Below are 19,117 nucleotides of genomic sequence, written 5' to 3'. Positions count from 1 at the left end.
TGTCCTGGAACTCACTCTGTAGACCAGGCTGGCCTTGAACTCAGAAATCCACCTGCCTCTGCCTCCCGAGTGCTAGGATTAAAGGCGTGCACTGCCACCACCACCCGGCAAAGAGAAACATTTGAAAAGCAGGGTGCTGAGTTACATATAGTTCCTGGTGCCTGAATTCCAGACAGTTCTTGACAAAAAAAAAAAAAGATGAAAAACTGTCAAACAGACACATTGAAGACAGAAGTGTAGTTGGAAGTCCAGGAGATGAGTGTGGCAGTTCTATTTCTACCCACAAAATACTAAAAGAGTGGGGGATTTCTCTTCATATGCCTTTGGAAGCCAAACTTATCTAAGCACAGACTTTACCTGCATGTTCTCTTCATCCCCATCACACACTCTGCGCTCAATCAGGGACTTTCCAAGGTTGATGACCCCATCCACCTGTTCAGCACGTCCATTGACTTCATTTTCAAAGGCTTGATGTTTCAAATATTTCCTCTGAAGGCAAAGCAAAAACGTATATCTTAACATCATCCAGAGAAGCACAATTAGACTAAGAGACCCACCCTGCACACACATCCACAATCAAACTAAAACAACACCTATGAGGAGTGTTCAGTATCAGGGTGACCACAAAACCAACAGTGAGATTGGTGAAGTTTTCTAATATTTCTGTTTTGAGCTTGCCTGAATATTAGTGGGATCTTTGTAAGATTCATCACAGGCTATAGGCAACATCTCGTTGATCCATTCATCCAACTCTTCAAGGTCACGATAGAACTGTTTGAGATCAGCATAGTCTCCTAGCTTTCCCAGTTCAGCAAGCAGCTGTTCTTTGAGAGCCTTCCACCTAAAACATGAAGTGGGATCATCTTCTACCCAGCACCCCTTGGCTCTGATGCTACATACATGAAATTTTCCATCGCCAACCCAGCCCATTGCCATTCACAGGCTCTCACTGCTCTCAGACATACAACTCAGTGGTTAAGTAAAGTAATTCATAAACTATCCTTCATGCTTTTCATTCTATAAGTCTAAAGTAGAAGGTTTCCTAAGAAATACATGTCAAAAGGACAAGAATTTAGAGGTATGTTTCTATCATGATTCTGACGCAGAGAGGGTACTTTGCATGCCTACCTGTCTAGTACACGTTGGAGGCGAGCAGCAATCTCTTCCTTGGCATAGTGGTCATTGTCTATGAGCTTTGTGGCAACATTCTCTAGGTCAGAAATCTTCCCTTCCTAGATGAGAGGAAATGAAAGAACACAGATGCCTCACAATTAGATCTTTGATATATTCCAAGCTCTGCCCTAAAGATAAACATTTACACACACACACACACACACACACACACACACACACATATATATATATATATATATATATATATATATATATAGAGAGAGAGAGAGAGAGAGAGAGAGAGAGATACATATAGATATACATATATATATATATATTCACACACACATATATGTATGTATATAGAGAGAGGGGGGAAGAGGGAGAAGGAGAGAGAGAGAGGCTTGAGATGGCAGGACTAGAATCGAAAAGTAAATGCCTGGTACACAGGGAAACTTCTACTATCCTATAGAAGAATCCTCTAGTACTAACTTCCTATAGAACAAATATTTCTCATGGTTATTGTAAAAGTGAATCCTATATAATGTAAGATGTTGAAATAGTAAGAAGAGGTCACTTTAGTCCAAAAAATGTGTTTTATTATAATGGAGGCCTTAGGAGAAAGTTGAATGTCTGTAAGTAATTTGTCAACCTCCCCCTTCCTGTTCCAATATTGCCTGTAAGAGGCAAAGTTGTCTTGGGGATTAATGTCCTATTGCTTCTGGGATCAATGACATCTACCTATGCAGGGTTTATCTGTTCAAACTATTTAATTTTACCTCTTGACTAGCTTATGGTGTTAAGTTTTCCTATGACTTTTCTACTTGTGTTTAGTTTAGGTTGGCCCTTCCCTGCATTCCTTTCTCTTTCCATATCCCTGTACCTTCTCCATGCCTTTAAGTCTTTCCATGACCAATATTTCTGCTTCCCTTTCACATCACATATAAACTACATGTGTTTAAAATATCTTTTTCCTCTCTGATAGACCACAATCTATTTTTCTGCTTCTACATTATGTTCACTTTCACACAAACATAAGGGTCCTAATAGGAGAAAGGACATTTGTGTCTTTCTGAGCCTCAGATGGGGCTGATGGAGCCCCACCCCTCCATAAGGATTTATATGTAGCTAGGTGGGTAGATGAGAGAGAGGTATTTGCTTCTGTGGTATACCCACTGGAAAGGGGCTCTTCTTACTGTAAAAAAAAAATTATACCACGTTCCTGTTAACAACTTAGCAAAAGTCAAAGGCCATTAAAAATGAAAAGAAAAAAAAGACATAACAGTAGAATTAAAGCTAGCTGAGAGGAAATTGGGGGGATAAATGGAGGAGTGGGAGGAAGTCAAGGCAGTGTAATAGGGGGTGAATCTGCTCAAAACACTGTACATACATGGAAGCATCATAACAAACCTATCATTACATATAATTAATGAATGCTAATAGCCCAAGTAAAGAGAAGCAAATGAGAATTAAAATGCCTTAAAAAAATCAGAAAACTAGGTAAGGGTGTAGAGAATTGGCTATTGTTGCTAATAGCGATTATAAGCTTCACATCAATCATTACCTGGGCAGTGATTGCTTTGTCCAAATCATCCCGTTTCTTCATCAAAGCCTGCAGACTGTTTAAGTGATCCCTGTCGTCTGACCTCAGGGAATTCTCGCGGGCCACCATCCAGCTCTCGACTTGTTCACACTTCCCTCGGAACAACTGTAAGGGGGTGCATAGATGAAATCAGAGGCAAGCATGTGGTAATTCTAGATGGGCCAAGGCACTGATCTTAGCCCTCCTCACTGTGATGACACAAAACATCTTGTCAGGGCTGTTACATTCTCTCACAAAGTATTCTTATAGTGAATCTCAAGTACATTGTTACTATTTGCTTCAAACATACCATGTGTTCTATAAGCTATAGTAAATGTGAAGATGTTGTCTCAGTATGGTACATCTAGATACTGACTGACTCAGTCTCTCCCTCCCTCCTTCCCTCCCTCCCTCCCTCCCTCCCTCCCTCTCTCTCTCTCTCTCTCTCTTTCCTTCCTCTCTCTCAAAAGTTGAGACATAGTCTTGGCCAGCTTACGATGGCAACAAACTCAATATGCAGCTGAAGAAAACCATGAACTATTGATCTAAGTTCCAACATTACAGATGTGTCTGATTTTCAGCAGGTTACTTCTTTAAAACTTAGTATCCATAGATGTGTGTGATATATTCATATTCTTCATTCAGACAGTGATCACTTCTTTTTTATCCTCAGAGGATTCATACATTCTATTCTGTTAGTAAACATCTCCTATATCAGAATGATCTGTACTTATTATATAAAAAAATATATTCTAATGATATTCATAGTATTATGACCTGCATACTGCTATTCTTAATGAAAAACAATCCTTCAGTTAATTATTTAATAATAATTAATGACAACAATCCCATCATGTACAAGTTGATTACAATCTTGTTTTGTTCTCTCCTTTAAAAAAGCTTTTAATTTAAAAATCAATATTTATCAGGGTTTTTAGTCATATGACTGTTTTTGTATGCAAGAAAGGGTGTGCGTGTGTGGGAGTCTGTGGTGTGCATGTGAAAGTCAGTGGAATATTTCATGGAGTTAGCTCTCTTTTCTACATGTGTTCTGGGATGGAACTCAGGTCATCATGCTTTTTTCAGCAAATGGCTTTGCCTCCTGAGCCATCTCACTGCCACTTGTTCTCTCCCTTCACAGGAACAAGATCACAGAACACAAGAATGCTAACTCCTCTAAAACTCAAGAGTACAGTGCCAGGACAGGCACTGCTGTTTACAGCTCCCACAGACTCATACAGGGCATGCTCCCAACGAGCAAATAAAAACACACTCAAGTAACCGAGGCTAACCCCTAACTCTGCAGAGGCTGTTATACCTGCAGTTCTAAGCACTGGTCTAGCATCTTCTTGCGGTTTTCCCAACCCTTTTCCAAATCATCTCTCTTTAATTTAATATCCTGGAGAGTATTTTCAATTTCGTGGCTGTTACGGTGGCCTCTGTCTATGAGCTCTGTACCAAAGTCTTCTAAGGCCTGGAAGGTGGGGTCCTCTCTCTTCATGTCATCATGCTGTTCCTGTGGGGAAAAGAGAAGAGGAGCTAGTGAATACTGTAGAAACTTCTGTAGTGAGAAGAGAGAGTTGTAGTGACAGTGGTCAGTGGCTGTGGAGTTTGTAGCTGTACCTGATGTCGCTCCAGCAAGATCTCTGTGCCAGTTAAGTCCTCAGCCAGCTCAGGGGATGATATCACACCACCAATGGCTTTGATCCAGTTCTCTATATCACTGAGAAGTAAATAGATTAGGACCAACCATGGTTATCCCCACTCTTCTCTGCCTCACCAGCATAACAAAAACCACATCCCCTGTCTTAGTCAGGGTTTCTATTCCTGCACAAACATCATGACCAAGAAGCAAGTTGGGGAGGAAAGGGTTTATTTAGCTTACACTTCCACATGGCTGTTCATCACCAGAGGAAGTCAGGACTGGAACTCAAGCAGGTCAGGAAGCAGGAGCTGATGCAGAGGCCATGGAGGGATGTTCCTTACTGGCTTGCTCCTCCTGGCTTGCTCAGCCTGTTCTCTTATAGAACCCAAGACTTCCAGCCCAGGGATGGCACCACCCACAAGGGGCCCTACCCTCTTGATCACTAATTGAGAAAATGCCTTACAGCTGGATCTCATGGAGGCACTTCCCCAACTGAAGCTCCCTTCTGTGATAACTCCAGCCTGTGTCAAGTTGACACACAAAACTAGCCAGTACATCCCCCAAACACCTTGATAACACTTCGTGTATAATAAGTACTTTATAGAAGCTTTCTAAGTGGGCTACTGTATCTTGCATTCTGTGAAGCATCAGTATTTTGGGCTTGAAGCATTAAGTGTGTCTTTTCTGTGCCTTAATTGATATAATGGGGTCTTTATAACCCAACAGTAAATAACACTTGTACCCAGAATATTCCTAGGGGCTCTACACAGGGCTATGCATAGAAACTCCCCATTCTGCTTGGTGAATGTCAGCCTTTTGAGCTTTACCTGGCCTTGCTAAGGAAGAGGAAGAATTTATGGGCTTCATTCAGACTCTCCTTGCGGTCATTTGTAAGACCTTGTAGGGTATCCCAGGCCTCATTCAGCTCTGTTCGCTGCTTCTGGAGCTCCTCAGTGGCATCTGGGTGTGATTCACAGAGCCGCTCAGCTGTCTCCCCCAGTGTAGTCACCTGGGCAAACACAAGCATTCTGATAACCATGTGGAACTGCCTTTGCTGATTTTGTTTGTTTGTGTTTGTTTGTTTGTTTGTTTTTCAAGTTATAAGCAAGAGGGGATGATTAACTCTGCTTCTCAGTGAAACATCAGTCTGAAGGCCCTGAACCTTAACTCTTCATATGAAGGTAGTCTTTGTGTTTTCCATGAGGATGCCTAGCTATAAGTTGCATGCAATATATTTGGAATGCTTTAGTCTTCCCTTTTAGGCTTTGAGGTATAAATAATCTTATCTAATTGCTCACCGAGGAAACACTTTTCAGTATCTAGACATAGTCTGACTCTTCTAGGTATAGATAGTAATTTCTCCTAGACCTTGCCTTCCACAATTGGCCGCTAGTCTACTTACTTGACATTATTTAAAGAGGCAAAGGGATATAAAGTATTCATTTAGACAGTAAAAGTTCAATACAGTTTTTCCTATGTTAATGTTCATTGGAAATGATATTTTATTGTTTTATCTTTGTGGAGAAAGTATAAAAATTACTATAATGCAAGATTTTTTTAAAAAGAGATAAAGCATAATAGATTTGCCAAGAGAACCAAAGAAAGGTACATTGCTATAGACAAAAATGTGGAGAAAATATTGAAAAAGATTGAAAGCATGTGTCTTACCTTTTCTCCCAGGGGGATGATGTCTCTCTCAAAGACCTCATGCTGCCTCTGGAGGGCCTGAACACTGAGCAGGTCAGAGCCAGGGTCAGCAGCATTGAGAGCCCGGCATTTCTTATCAATCTGTTCCTTGACATCATCTGCTTCTCTGGAACACAATAAAGCAAGAGACATAAAAGTAATAAAGTGTCTCAGATGGGCAGCTCACAACAAAGTCACTATCACCACCACCTCCAACATCATTGTCATCCTTTGTGACACATGGGCATTTAGGTTCCTTTAGTTTAGAGGCACAGCTGCTGTTGTTATTTTCAACTATGTATCAGAAAACAGGCATTTCAAGACTTCTCAAGATAATACTACTGCCAGATGGTGGACCCCTAGTTTGAACCTGGTGCACTGTTTGCAGAGCCTCGAAGTTAACCACTACATTTCACACCTTTGCAGTTTAAGCTATTCCAAAAAGCCAGACCCATCCATTTCTGTTTTCTTCGTGTTCTATCCTAAAAAATTACATTTGTATGCACAAAGGTATCGAAGTTCCTCTCTGTTTGCCTTAGTATTTGTTTGTAAGTGTGTGTATTTCTTAGTGTAGATGTGGGTTTGAGGATGAAGCATTAAAAGGGTTGCCAGAATAGATTCAGAGTGCGACGTCTGCTGTCATTTACCTTCTGTTTCTCAAACCTAATAACATAAGCCCAAGTCATACTTTAAATTTAATTCCCTATTATAGAATTACATCTAAACTACCAGTTATGTGCCAGGCCTAATTGAAAACTGAATTTGGTTATCTTGGAGTCAATGTGTCAATATGTCCAATGTGTCAATATGTCCAATGTGTCAAGTGAGGAAAATTTTGCTGAAAAATAATGTGGTCTATTAGTAAATTGTCTTCTTTTGAGGAAGAGGGCTATTTCCTATCAGTTATAGTTCTCCATAGTGATTAGACTTAAGGGCTTTTTGAGGGGGCCCCAGCAGACCGGTGCCACCTTAAGTGTTAAGGTGCTACCTGTGAAACATCTCAACAGCATGTGCACTGCTGAGTAGCTGATACTGTTCATCTGCCAGCCTCTTCAAGGAATTCCAGCGGGTATTCAACTCCTAAAAGAAGTAGACGCATGGATTTAGTCAGAGAGGGGTTCAGATGGCTTAGTGCTGTCTAGTGATTAGCTGGCATGTAACTTGCTTTGCCAGTAGCCCTTTAGAATGCACACAACTTTGCTCCTCTGCGGCATAGCCCAAGTGTAGTCTACTTCTAAAAGTGTCACAGAGAATGGGGTTTCTTTTCTTTCCATCTGCTATTATGTGTAGGACCATTGATAACTAGTGTTACCACAAATGTCTCTTGTCACAATGAGTATAATTAGAACCTCTAAAAATGAGTTAAAAAGCATTGTCTTGGTAGTTGGAACTGTGGCTCTAGATGCAATTCTGGGGAAGAAACACATACCCATCATCTCTACAAATGAGATGGGAGAAACAATTAAATACTCCTTCATTATGTCAAAACCAGTCTCTTCCCATAATTATCAGTGTTGTGTGTGCACTATCTTTGTGTTCTTGAATCTGAGCATTTCTACTGAGAGGCAATTAGAGGTAGGTGAGTTTGCATTAGATGTCAGTTAAGTTAAATTGTATAGTTTAAAATTTCAATACAAAATATCTAATTTTGGATAAGGCCAATAGGTAGGAATTTTATGATCCATATGGTGGAATACAAATACAAATTGAAAGGAAATTTTGAGATTGTTTTATCCAATCACCAAGGAGGTCCTTATGAATTAAGCAAATTTTGCAAAGAACACACATATACCTAATTTTCCCGATGCCCAGTGTAATATCTTCTAAACTCCCTTTATAGATATGTGTGTATGGTATGTGTTGCATGTGAATATGTGCATATGAATGCACATGCGCACATATATATACATGCATATGCATTTGCAGGCCATGGGCTGATGTCAAGTATCTTCTTCAGTTACTCTCTCCCTTAGTTTTTGAGAAAATGTACTTCACTGAGCCCAGAGCTCATCACTTTGTCTAGAATAGCTGGACAAGCAAGCTCTGGGGAGCCTCGTGTGTCCACCCGTCCTCTCCTAGTGTTGGTACTAAAAACATGTTTTGTGGTACTCGGGGGATTTAAATGTGGGTCTTCATGATTTGGTCAACAGGTTCTTTGTCATTTTACTAATGACATTAGTAAAGCATTCTAAACCTGATTTTTGAAGCTAAATATGAGTTTATTGCCTCACCCTCCAAAACTATGTGAAGGAACACAGAAGATACTTAATAAATTCCACTAAGTAATTCTGCTTCAATAAAGTTCTCTCTGTAGAGGTTTTGTCTTTTACTGTCTGTTGTAATGCTAAGTGCTGGCCCCCAAGCCCTGTAGTCTGCATGTAGGCCCTGGGACCCTGCCCCAATTCTGACTGGTGAGTAAAGATGTTCATAGCCAATAGTTTTTGGGAGAGAGGACCAGGAGGAGAAAGAAGACACTGCTGCTCTGGAATAAAAGAAGAACATGCAGGAAGGAGAAGGAGAGTTGCCATGGGATTGTTGAGCCATAAAAAGGTGGTCTTGTGGGCTGGCCAATTAAAGATAAGAGCAACCCAGAAGGAACATCGTAAATAGTAAGTGATAACTTGGGGTTATCTATAAGGAAAGTAAATTCAAACAGCATGGGTGTAGGGAGCTGCCCAGCTATTGGGCTGCATCAGGCTATTTAAAAATATAAGGGCTGTGTGTGTCTGTCTTTCATCTGGGAACATAAATGGTCTAAGGTGGGAAGAAGCCCCAGGCCAGGACCTTTAGTACTTACTATTATATCTCTGAAACAATAAAAATGGCTGGACAATTTGGCCTATTGTCATTGGCCTCTTCTAAAACTAGTTCACCCTGCCTTTGCCTTCTGACCTTTGGAATATGAAGTTGAACTGACTAATGTGAAATGAGAACTCCACAGCCCAGCCTAGTGTTGAGGAGGTCTAGAGGAAAGCAGTGATTACCTGTCGTATGTGAGCTCCTTCTGGAGTTAGAAGCTCTTCAAAGAGCAATTCATCAGCCACTTTATTGATGTCCTTTAGCCGAGGCTCATTACTCTTCAGATCCTGGGTAAGAAAATTTATCCAAAGCAATGTAAGTCTTTTTCCCTAGGCATTCAACACCTGCCTGAAACCTGGGTGCACACTCTGTTAAACGTTATTAGAGCAAATAATCTTTGCTCTATCATTGGCCATATACTGTATCCTTAAGGTCTCTAATACTGAGCAGCCACCCAAAACTTGCCAGATGCATTATTCATTTGCAGTCCTAAGCATGTGTATCTCAAATTCCTTAAATTATTTCTCTGTGTTAATTTATATTATCAGAGTACTTCATACTTCAGGTATGTGTACATGTCAATCTATATGTATATCTCCATATGGAGAATGAGAAAAGACAAAGGTGGGAAGAAACAAATAGATACTCTCTGCTATTTGAGATAACACAATAAAAATGGGTGAAGAAAACATGATGAAAGTGTCCTCAGGAGGTAAAACGTGATTTAATGGCTGGGAAATCAGATCAGTTTGATTCCCGCATCAACTGTTGCTTCATTTTTGTGTCCACATGAGTCCAGTGACACTCCATCTCTGTCTGGGATTCAGGAATATGGTATGTCACAGATTAAGTGTTAAGGAATCTTGGTGGTCCCTGCACTCACTAGTAGATATTGCAGAGTCAGGGAGGCTGGGGATGAAAAGTTAAGTTGACTGGTTTCGGAAGTCATTGCTTTCTAGTTATTAACAGCCATGGGGATATGAACTGTGGATGCCGTGAAACAATGGAAAATATTTAACGAATCTAAAATAAACACCTCTAAAATGACGTCTAAGCAAAGTCCCCTCACTTACCCTCTGGAACTCATCAAACTTCTTCTGCAGCTCCCAAACATCATCCAGCTCCACCCCAGTGTTTTCTGTCTTTTTCTCTTGAATCCACTCCAACATGTCTCCTGCCTCATAGGCCAGCAGAAACTCATTGTAACGCTGCAGCAAGCGACGTCTGCGTTCTTCTGCCCGATCTAGGAGGGAGTGGTACCTGAGTGGAGAAATTAAAAACAAGAAACTGGAAAATAGTGGCTGAGAAAATAGAGAATCCATTAGAATGTAGATGCAGGGTGACAAAACTAGAGGATGAAGTGGGGGTAAATGAAATAAGGAATAAATCAAAATCAGTTCAGTTGAAGTGAAGAAGAAACTGGGGATAAAATAGACAATAAAAGCAAAGAGATGGAGAACATTGTATTTAAAAACTGAGGAGTCTCCTGCACCTAAGGCTCAGGGAACATTCTGGAAGAAGGGGCTAAAAGACTGTAAGAGCAAAGAGACCATAAACCCTTATCTGTGTCTTCGAGAAATAGCTCCATAAACAAGATAATAAATAATGACAGTATCAACAGACATGCTAACACAGAAGGGGAAAAATCTCATGAAGTCACACCCTTAGACAAAGAACTAAAGGAACCTATGACTTCTGAGAGAGGGAGAATTTGTCTCTTCCAAGGAAAAGCCTCCTGTTGCCCCCACAATGCAAGGTGATCTGCAAGAAATCATACAGACACAACAAAATAGACTCAGGGGTTTTTTATGTATATGTTTGTGCATCTATTTATCTTCTTTCTACCACCTATCTATCTACCAATCTATCTATCTAAAATCAAAGAGAACAGATCACCAATTTGAGAGAGAGAGAGAATGGGATAGGAGAACATGAAGAAGGTAGAGGGAAGAATTTGTAGGGGCAAGGAAAGAAAAGCAAGTATGTAATTATATTTTAGTTAAGTATCCTTAAAGATCAATGGATGGAAAGAATGACTCAGTTCATTACTTTTTATGGTAGAAGAGTGAATTTTATATGCCAGCTAGATTCAAAACAACATACAACATTCTTATAGATGTCTGCAGACTTTGAAGAAAGTTGGCCCAGGAGTCAGAAAATGTGGCTCCATACAGGTCTGACACTGAGACAAACTCTGGAATTTCCTTTCTTCATATATGAACTAGTATGTGAAGATTAAAACTTGTGAATTTACATCTCTAAACTGAAAGATGCAGGACCATGAGAGGAAAGCAAGAAGAATATCTGGTCATCCCCTATGGAAGCTTCCATCTTACATACTTACAGAGTCTCGATCTGATGCTGGAGCTGAGGGATGTTGACTGGCTCCTCCCGTCGTTGCTGTGGGAACCCTGGTAGTTCATCGTGGTCCAGTTTCCTGACATAGACTGCTGGCACAAAGCCCTGGTGGTCATCAGCTTCAACCTTCCACCAGTCCTAAAGGAAGGATAGATCCCCACTCCTTCATTAATCCTTTGAAAAGCCATTAAGACCTAGAAGCTTAAATTTTCACATCAGTCTTAAGAAACAGGAACAGCTGGCTGATAAGTGCTAAGCATCACTACTCTTTGGTGCTGCATAATTGCTGTATCAGTGAAGGATTAATAAAAAGTAGCATGCACAGCAGAAATCAGCTCCTGAAATCAACTAATTTGATATCTGAAGTCAGATGGGGACAGGGCTCAAAAGCTAGTGAGGAATCATCTGGGTTTTGTGGGTGTGGCACTAACATTTATCAATCTCACTGTATTCATTAATGTAAATTCTTTCAGTGCTGGTGCATTAATCACTCTGAGGTTCATTTCTGTAGAGAAAATGCTGTAAAATGTGATCCAAAAAGAAAGTGGGACTTAGATTTTTCTTTCTTTTTTTTTGGTAAGAAAACATCATGCCTTCCCAAGTATTCGTGTGTATCTCCAAGAAGAGTAACAAGATCAAAATTCTTCTCTTAGTACTTTTGGAGAAAAATTACATATTAAAATATTTTTATAAGGAAAATGCTATAAAATTCCATTAATTTTTTTTAACACTGGCTTTCTAAGCATATAAAAAAAATCAAGTTAAGAGAAAATATTTTCTTAAAAATGGTGTATCTCTGTTGGCCCCAGGATGACCTCAAACTTTTGTGCTTAAGTGATCCTACTGTCTCACCCTGCCAAGAGGCTCGGATTAAGATGCTCATTGTCTCCCCTCAAGTTTCTCCGAATCCTAAATCCTTGTTTCACTCACTATAAATCCTGGTGTAGAAGAGCAACAAGCAAGGAATGTGGAAGAAAAGGACAATTTCGTGCTGTAAATGCATTATTAACAGTTTGTCAAATCTTAAATATCTTCAAGTTAATGCCCTGTTTTTTTTTTTGATTCATTGTTTCATTAATGCTAAGATTTAGATTAGAACTCAAAAAAATCCCAAAGGTGTGTCCATCTATCCATCCATTCATCTATTTGTCCTTTTGCTCTTGAACAGTATTTTAAGAAGAATGTTACTTAAAAATTATTTAAGAGAACAAGGATTAAATGTTGAGCATTAAAAACACTTTTCTGAGCTTGGGGGTGGTGGGACACAACTTTAATCCTAGCACTTAGAAGACAGAAGCAGGTGGACTGATCTCTCTGAGTTCAAGGCCAACCTGATCTACAAAGTAAAGTTTCAAGTAGGACTGCCAGGGCTACATGGAGAAACTTTGTCTCAAAATTCAAACCAACCAACCAACTAACCAACCAACCAACCAAATAAATACCTAAACCAAAACAACAGAATTTATATACAAAAACCCCTATCTGGTGGAGTCAGGAGAGAGCTGTGAAAGAGTTGTGTTGAGGACAGTAAAAGAATTGAAGGAAAAATCACCTTGTTGATGGAACTGAGGAGAGTTAAGACATCATTCTTCTTCATGCTGACCTCTCTACGGCTGCGAGCCTCAAAGTCATACAAAGCTATGACTCTAGCTTCTCGACCAGCCTCGTCCACTGGGGCTGCCTGCTGTTGCTGGGGGTTGGGGGTGGGGCGAGAACAAACAAACCTGAGGTCAGTTGCACCCTGGAAGTCTTTCCATGTAGAGCTCACCAGGGGTATGCAGTTCCCAGGGCCTCCCAGGACAGGGAAGCCTTGGCTGGGGTTCTGATGTGACTGCCACCTGACAGCGGTGATCCTCAGGGATGCAGCGCCAGAAGTACCTATCAGAAACCTGGCAGATTGGAAAATATGAACGTGGCCAACAGCACACGCGCATTCTATCAAAAGCATTGTATGTTCCAGGCTACTGTCCTTTAGTGGCTCTCGGTGAAGATTCCACACTCTCACTCTCAGTGAATAAACCACACTCGTCAACCTTTCAGGAACATCAGAACACGAGGCTGGCCATCTGTCATCACTTTCTCCTTTCTCTGGGCCTTTACTAACAAGTTTCCCCATCTGCTTCCTCTTTAATTTATTTTGTTAAGGGATTGTGAAATTTGTACTTTAGAGACTGACAACCTATAACAGAAAGAACCACAGGATTAAAAAGAAAACTATGAGTATACTATAAAGAAATCACTCTGTTCCAGGATATGCAATCTTATTTAATTTCTGTGAAGTTTCGTTTTTTTTTTTTTTTTTCTCCAAAGCACACACCATTCAGGCTGCTGCAGAAGATGAATCCTCCTCCTCTGGATCTCTGATTGAGTCCTGTAACCTGCTGCATTGCCTCAAGCCCTATGACTCATCAGTATGGCTGTATCCAGGGACCCACTGGGCACAGTCTGATATAGGGGCAAACAGACATGCTGCAAGCCTGTTTTCACTTGCCGTGCTCAATCCGTTCTAGACTGAGAGTGTGGATCCTCAATTGCTCATTAGAATGATTCCTCAAGTAGAAAAAGGCACATCTCCTTTTGCTGTTCCACTGTATATATGGTACTTTATCACTTACTTAATTCCCAGTTAATCATTCTTGGTCATCCAATTCTCAGCCTTCCAACGCTTTCAGCTAAACATGTCTCTGATTTACCCAGTGTGCTTGATTGTTCTGTGCCTGGGTGCACCTGCTTCCATGGGTTATGGGTTATAAGAGGGCCTTTCTCTATCTTGATTATAAAATCATTTCTCTTATTTGACATTCATTTCAGAAGAACAGAAGTTTCTTTTTTTTTTTTTTACAGTAGCCCCATTTTCTGTTTAAACGTGCATTGCATAGATGTTTAGAAATGTTTCTAGCCCTGTAACCAGCTAATTTTCTGACATGATTATTTTAATCCAAACCTGTATCATTCTATTTGATAAATCTTGATGTTTAAATAATAGCCAAGTCACAAAGCAAAGAAATTAAGAGGATAAGAAATGACAGTTATAGACATAAGAGGGGAGAGATAAAAAGGAACAAATGAGAAAGCAAAAAAAGTATAACAAACCTAATGTTTATTAAAAATTTATTTTGGCTTACATTGTTATAGATGCTACAAAGAGTTTAGGATTCTTACCTAAACAATTAATAATGGAAGTAATATTTTCTTGGCAGTTGTTTCCTTGTTTGTACAGAGAGAGAGAGAGAGAGAGAGAGAGAGAGAGAGAGAGAGAGAGAGAGGAAGAAGGAGAAGGAGAAGGAGAAGGAGAAGGAGAAGAAGAAGAAGAAGAAGAAGAAGAAGAAGAAGAAGAAGAAGAAGAAGAAGAAGAAGAAGAAGAAGAAGAAGAAGGAAGAGGAGGAGGAAGAAGAGAAGGAGGAGGAAAAGGAGGAAGAGGGAAGAGGAAGAGGAGGAGGGAGAGAAGAGAAGAGAAGAGAAGAGAAGAGAAGAGAAGAGAAGAGAAGGGAAGGGAAGGGAAGGGAACAGAAGAGAAGGGAAGGGAAGGGAAGGGAAGGGAAGGGAAGGGAAGGGAAGGGAAGGAAAGAGAAGAGAAGAGAAGAGAAGAGAAGAGAAGAGAAGAGAAGAGAAGAGAAGAGAAGAGAAGAGAAAAGAGAATCCAGCAACAGAATTCCTTTACATCTATACTAAGTGAAATTACTGTCAGAACTCAACCCTTCTTACCTGGCAGGCTTCTGCCTGATCTCTCAGAGCCTTTATGCTATTTGCAAATGCATTGAGGTCCACCAGGAAGGCCTCATGCTTCTTGAGAAGGGCCTGGAGTTATGGATAGAAAGATGATTAAAGCAGATATCAGAGCCACACCACAAACACCATGGAGAAGCCCCAGCTACTATTGCTAATGGATTATGTAATTGTGTTAAATTCCTATGAGTCATTTATATCTATATCAGAAAATTTCTTTTCATACCACATTTGCAAAACTCAAGGAAATTTCAGTAAACAAATGAGTATCCATTTGATTGTATTTTCTCAAATAAAAATTAACTTAGCCTTATACACAAATCAAGATATATACTTGTGAGAGGGTGCTATTGTGGACTATCCTATTTTGTAGGATTGATATCTGAAAAGCTTAAAAGACACACTATTTCTAAGGCTAATGAAATCTATAAAGGCCTTCCATGAAATACAGTAGTAGATGTAAGTAGGATTGAAGGTAAATATGATCCTTAAACTCCTTCGTATTGCCCACATGTCTGTCTCATTTTATTTCAATAAAGAAATTCAGATGCCCATTTTAAAGGCATGATTGTCTTATGAAAGTTTAGGGCAATTCTGAGAAACTCAGATTAGGACCAAGAAAGATAGATCTTTGACCACAGACTTTGGAATTTGGTTTTCTTTATAGGATCTATGGAATTCTATCAGACCGAAAAAAAATGTGATGCTCTGTTGGGATCTCTGTTAACATTGAGGCTATCACAGCAGATCACAAGAAAACAGCCACTGTGGAAATGATACGTAATCTAGCCTTTGATGGAATTTGGTGAATATTCACAGGAACATGGTCATTCCAGCCCACCTTACCCCAGCTGCTTCTTCATCAGCGCCATAGTTTTTGTTGTCTACAATGGGTTCTTTCTCTTTAATCCATGCTTCTGCTTCATGCAGATCTGCCAGGTACTGTTGGAGCTGAACATTGGCCTTCAGATCACTCTCCCGTCTGATAGCTCGAGCACGGAGAGATTCCATATTTTTGTTCAAGCTTTCAACCCTAGAAGCTATGTCTTCTGCAGCAAAGTGTCCTATGGAGTAGGTATGGGCATGGTGAGTATGACCCTCATTCACACCTCTGTTATGCTCTCATCTTCACCAAATCTCAGACAAAAGCAAGAGACAAGAAGATGATGCTGAATTTAGCCAGGATTACAATGTGGGTCCCTGGGAGGTGGACTGTCCTAAATGAGATGAAGCAGCAGTAGATGAGAGGTAGATGCATGTATGTGATGGTGAATGAGTTGGTATGAGCTAAGAGCTATGGACATGGAAAGAAAAACAAACACCCACGAGTGCTTTAAGACTCAGAGGATAAAAATAATTTCTTCTCTAGATTAGCAGAAGTACCTGCAGATCTCCATTCTTCCTTAAAGGTAGAAATTGGAACAAAATAGGAAGTACAATGATTTCTCAGAGCTTTAATAAAAGGAAAGGAAAAGAAAAAAGATGAGACACAACCTAATGATGGTGTAGCTTATGTTACAGCTTAGAGGCTCTTTGCTAGGAGATTAATCTGAGATACACCTGAGTTGATGAGAAAGAGAATGGGGAACTTGACACAACTAGAAGTTCTCTTATGTGAAGCAGAGCACATAAGAGAAAAGTCCTTCACAGATCTGGAGCTTCAAAGACATTCAGTGAGGGTCCCTTAGGACATCTGACTGGTGAGACATATGTAAACATTCAAAGAGATGATGAGAGAATGTGTGCAGGCAGTTATCCCATAGTCCTTGGGATTCATCTAAATCTACAGATTGTTAAAATCACCACCCAATAACAGAAAGGATATCATCAACCCAGAGTCATAGAAAGGTATCTTAGCACTACACTCATTTCTAAAGTAGTCCGATGATACAGTCTGCTTGAAGAATCACAGTGAAGAGCCAAGAAACCTGTTACACTGAGATGTAATATTAGTGATAAGGAGTCAAAGTTAAGAGTCCTGGAAAAGAAGAGCCATGCCAGACAGTGGTAGACATCAGTCTTCAAATCAGAAACTGCAACTCTGAGGATAACACAGCTACATCTTTAAGGTTTAAAGACGATACATTTACATGTAGTGAAATAACATTTGAAAAATGAATGTAAAACAAGTAAAGGCTTTCACGTGGATAGAAGGAAAAAGAGTTATGATTAGCTGATCACACTACAGGGGCTGTCAGAAAAAGTTCATCAGATAGGAGGCAAGCAGTGCAGATGATAAAGTCCCAAAAGCAAAGCAAGTAATAGCAGAAAAGATAAATAAATGGAGAGAACTTTCTTATATTTTTTTTGTTTTTGTTTTTTTCGAGACAGGGTTTCTTTGTGTAGCCTTGGCTGTCCTGGAACTCACTCTGTAGACCAGGCTGGCTTCAAACTCAGAAATCCGCCTGCCTCTCCCTCCCAAGTGCTGGGATTAAAGGCATGCGCTACCACCACCCACTTATTTCTTAATATTACTGAAAGCAAATTGAAAACTAAAGTCAAAATAATTCAAAAGCTTCAAAAGATTCATAAAATAACAAAATTAAAATGGAAAAAGAGGAAAAAAATGAAATAATATCCTAAAGGTTGTTACATTACACAAAATGTTATACTGGCTGAGATTAAATGGTCATAAATTAAAATATCTACTTTAAATCCTAGAACAACAGCTTTGTGCTTTGCTCTCAGATACCCTATACAAACTGAAACAGTGTTGGGTACACCTATTAAACTGCCATAGATATGATTACATTTATCAATACTTCCCATATAAGAAGTTAAATATGAAAAATTGTCACAAAACTTCCAGGGGCCAGACCCAGTGGGCCTTCTTTCTTTTTGGTTCTCCCCAGCAGAGGGGGAAGAGGATTGGAGGAGGATAAGACTTTTGCCTTACGAGATATGGAGGTAAGACTTTATCTTACAAGATATTTATGGCTGCTGTATAATAATAAAAAGTTTAATAATCGAAGTCTAAGTTACTTTGCTACTGTAGCTGACCTGCCTTCTGTGTTCCTCTGAGGTCAGAAACTGCAGTCTCTGACACTTAGCACTCATTCTAAAACAGCAGGAGATTAAGGAAAGGATTAATCACTAGAGACTTTTCGCTTTTGTCCAGATGCCTCTTACTTATCAGGCTAGGGGAAAGTTTAGAGCAACAAACACCTACTGAAACAGAAGAAGAGAATCATGCTTACAGAAGGAAAAAACTTTTACAAAGCAAATATGCATAAATGCAAATAAATTCATATACAGATTCATGCATGTGCATTTATACATTTCCACTCAAACCAATTGGTCTCGGCTTGCCTGCATTCTCATAATTACATACTTACACATACACATCCATACTTACATATGCATTTGGAGCAAAAGACCAACACCAATGTGGAAAGAACTCATTCTGGATAAAATGAGCTCCAATCCTCACTGAGCATAGAGAAAGAAAAAGCTTCTGCCCTTTTATTGCTAAATGAATTATACCCAAGTTTGTAAGGAAAAGCTTTGTTCCTTTTAAGAAGACTAAGTCTGCCTCATTATTAAGAAAAGACATATTCTGCCCTATAATAAGGAGAAGCTTGCCTGCTTCTTCTGCTCTAACTGTAGCTTCTTCTTCTTTGCCTCTTTCCCTCTACATTCTGCATATTGCTCCCTTAGTTTTTTTTTTTTTATGTTACCTAATAGTTTCTAAGCTATTCCATTCTTCATTCTCCTAATCTCGCTCTCTCTTTGGGCTCCGGTGTCACAATAATGATCTATGCCTCTTCTCCCAATGCTATGCCTTTACTTCTAAGTTCTTCTTGAGTTCAGTTCTGTCTAAAAAGTTCTCTTGGGTCCTGACTAAAAAAAATATTCTCAGTTATGTTCTAAAAAGTTCTAATTGTTTTAAAGTGTTCTGTCTATAAAGTTTGCCTTAACCTAGCAGCTCTGTCTCTTCTCTTTGTCCTCAGCACTTATACATCTCTCAGAATACATGATCACATGGTAAAAAGTTCTCCACAAGTTTACACATAAATTTAAACCATTAATTGAAATAGAAGATTACAACAGAGAATGTTCACATGCATATCCATTAGGATAACCAAGTTACTAGTGAAATTTTGTATAGATAAACCAAGTCAACATTTTATTTTCTGTCCTAGCACCTATAATAAATGTATAGTACCCTTTTTATGACCTTTGGTTAGTTGTTTTATAATCTCTTGGAA

At 39.6% G+C, this 19,117-nt stretch overlaps 1 protein-coding gene across 1 annotated transcript in view; it reads right to left on the bottom strand.

Moving 5' to 3' along the window:
* The window catches only part of Spta1 (spectrin alpha, erythrocytic 1), a 71,787-nt gene that overhangs the window by 28,499 nt on the left and 24,171 nt on the right, over nucleotides 1-19,117 (bottom strand). The window contains exons 19-33 of the mRNA XM_031390332.1: nucleotides 15,756-15,973; nucleotides 14,889-14,981; nucleotides 12,736-12,873; nucleotides 11,170-11,321; nucleotides 9,899-10,085; nucleotides 9,011-9,112; nucleotides 7,015-7,106; nucleotides 6,009-6,153; nucleotides 5,168-5,349; nucleotides 4,319-4,418; nucleotides 4,014-4,211; nucleotides 2,678-2,821; nucleotides 1,129-1,232; nucleotides 679-841; nucleotides 358-489 (exon numbers count right to left, since the gene is read on the bottom strand). Of these exons, the coding sequence (XP_031246192.1) occupies nucleotides 358-489; nucleotides 679-841; nucleotides 1,129-1,232; nucleotides 2,678-2,821; nucleotides 4,014-4,211; nucleotides 4,319-4,418; nucleotides 5,168-5,349; nucleotides 6,009-6,153; nucleotides 7,015-7,106; nucleotides 9,011-9,112; nucleotides 9,899-10,085; nucleotides 11,170-11,321; nucleotides 12,736-12,873; nucleotides 14,889-14,981; nucleotides 15,756-15,973 (2,150 nt within the window). The remainder of the gene's footprint in view (nucleotides 1-357; nucleotides 490-678; nucleotides 842-1,128; nucleotides 1,233-2,677; nucleotides 2,822-4,013; nucleotides 4,212-4,318; nucleotides 4,419-5,167; nucleotides 5,350-6,008; nucleotides 6,154-7,014; nucleotides 7,107-9,010; nucleotides 9,113-9,898; nucleotides 10,086-11,169; nucleotides 11,322-12,735; nucleotides 12,874-14,888; nucleotides 14,982-15,755; nucleotides 15,974-19,117) is intronic.

The sequence above is a fragment of the Mastomys coucha genome, unplaced genomic scaffold (genome assembly GCF_008632895.1).
Source record: "Mastomys coucha isolate ucsf_1 unplaced genomic scaffold, UCSF_Mcou_1 pScaffold1, whole genome shotgun sequence".
NCBI classification, from domain to species: domain Eukaryota; kingdom Metazoa; phylum Chordata; class Mammalia; order Rodentia; family Muridae; genus Mastomys; species Mastomys coucha.
This window is presented reverse-complemented; position numbering and strand designations above follow the sequence as displayed.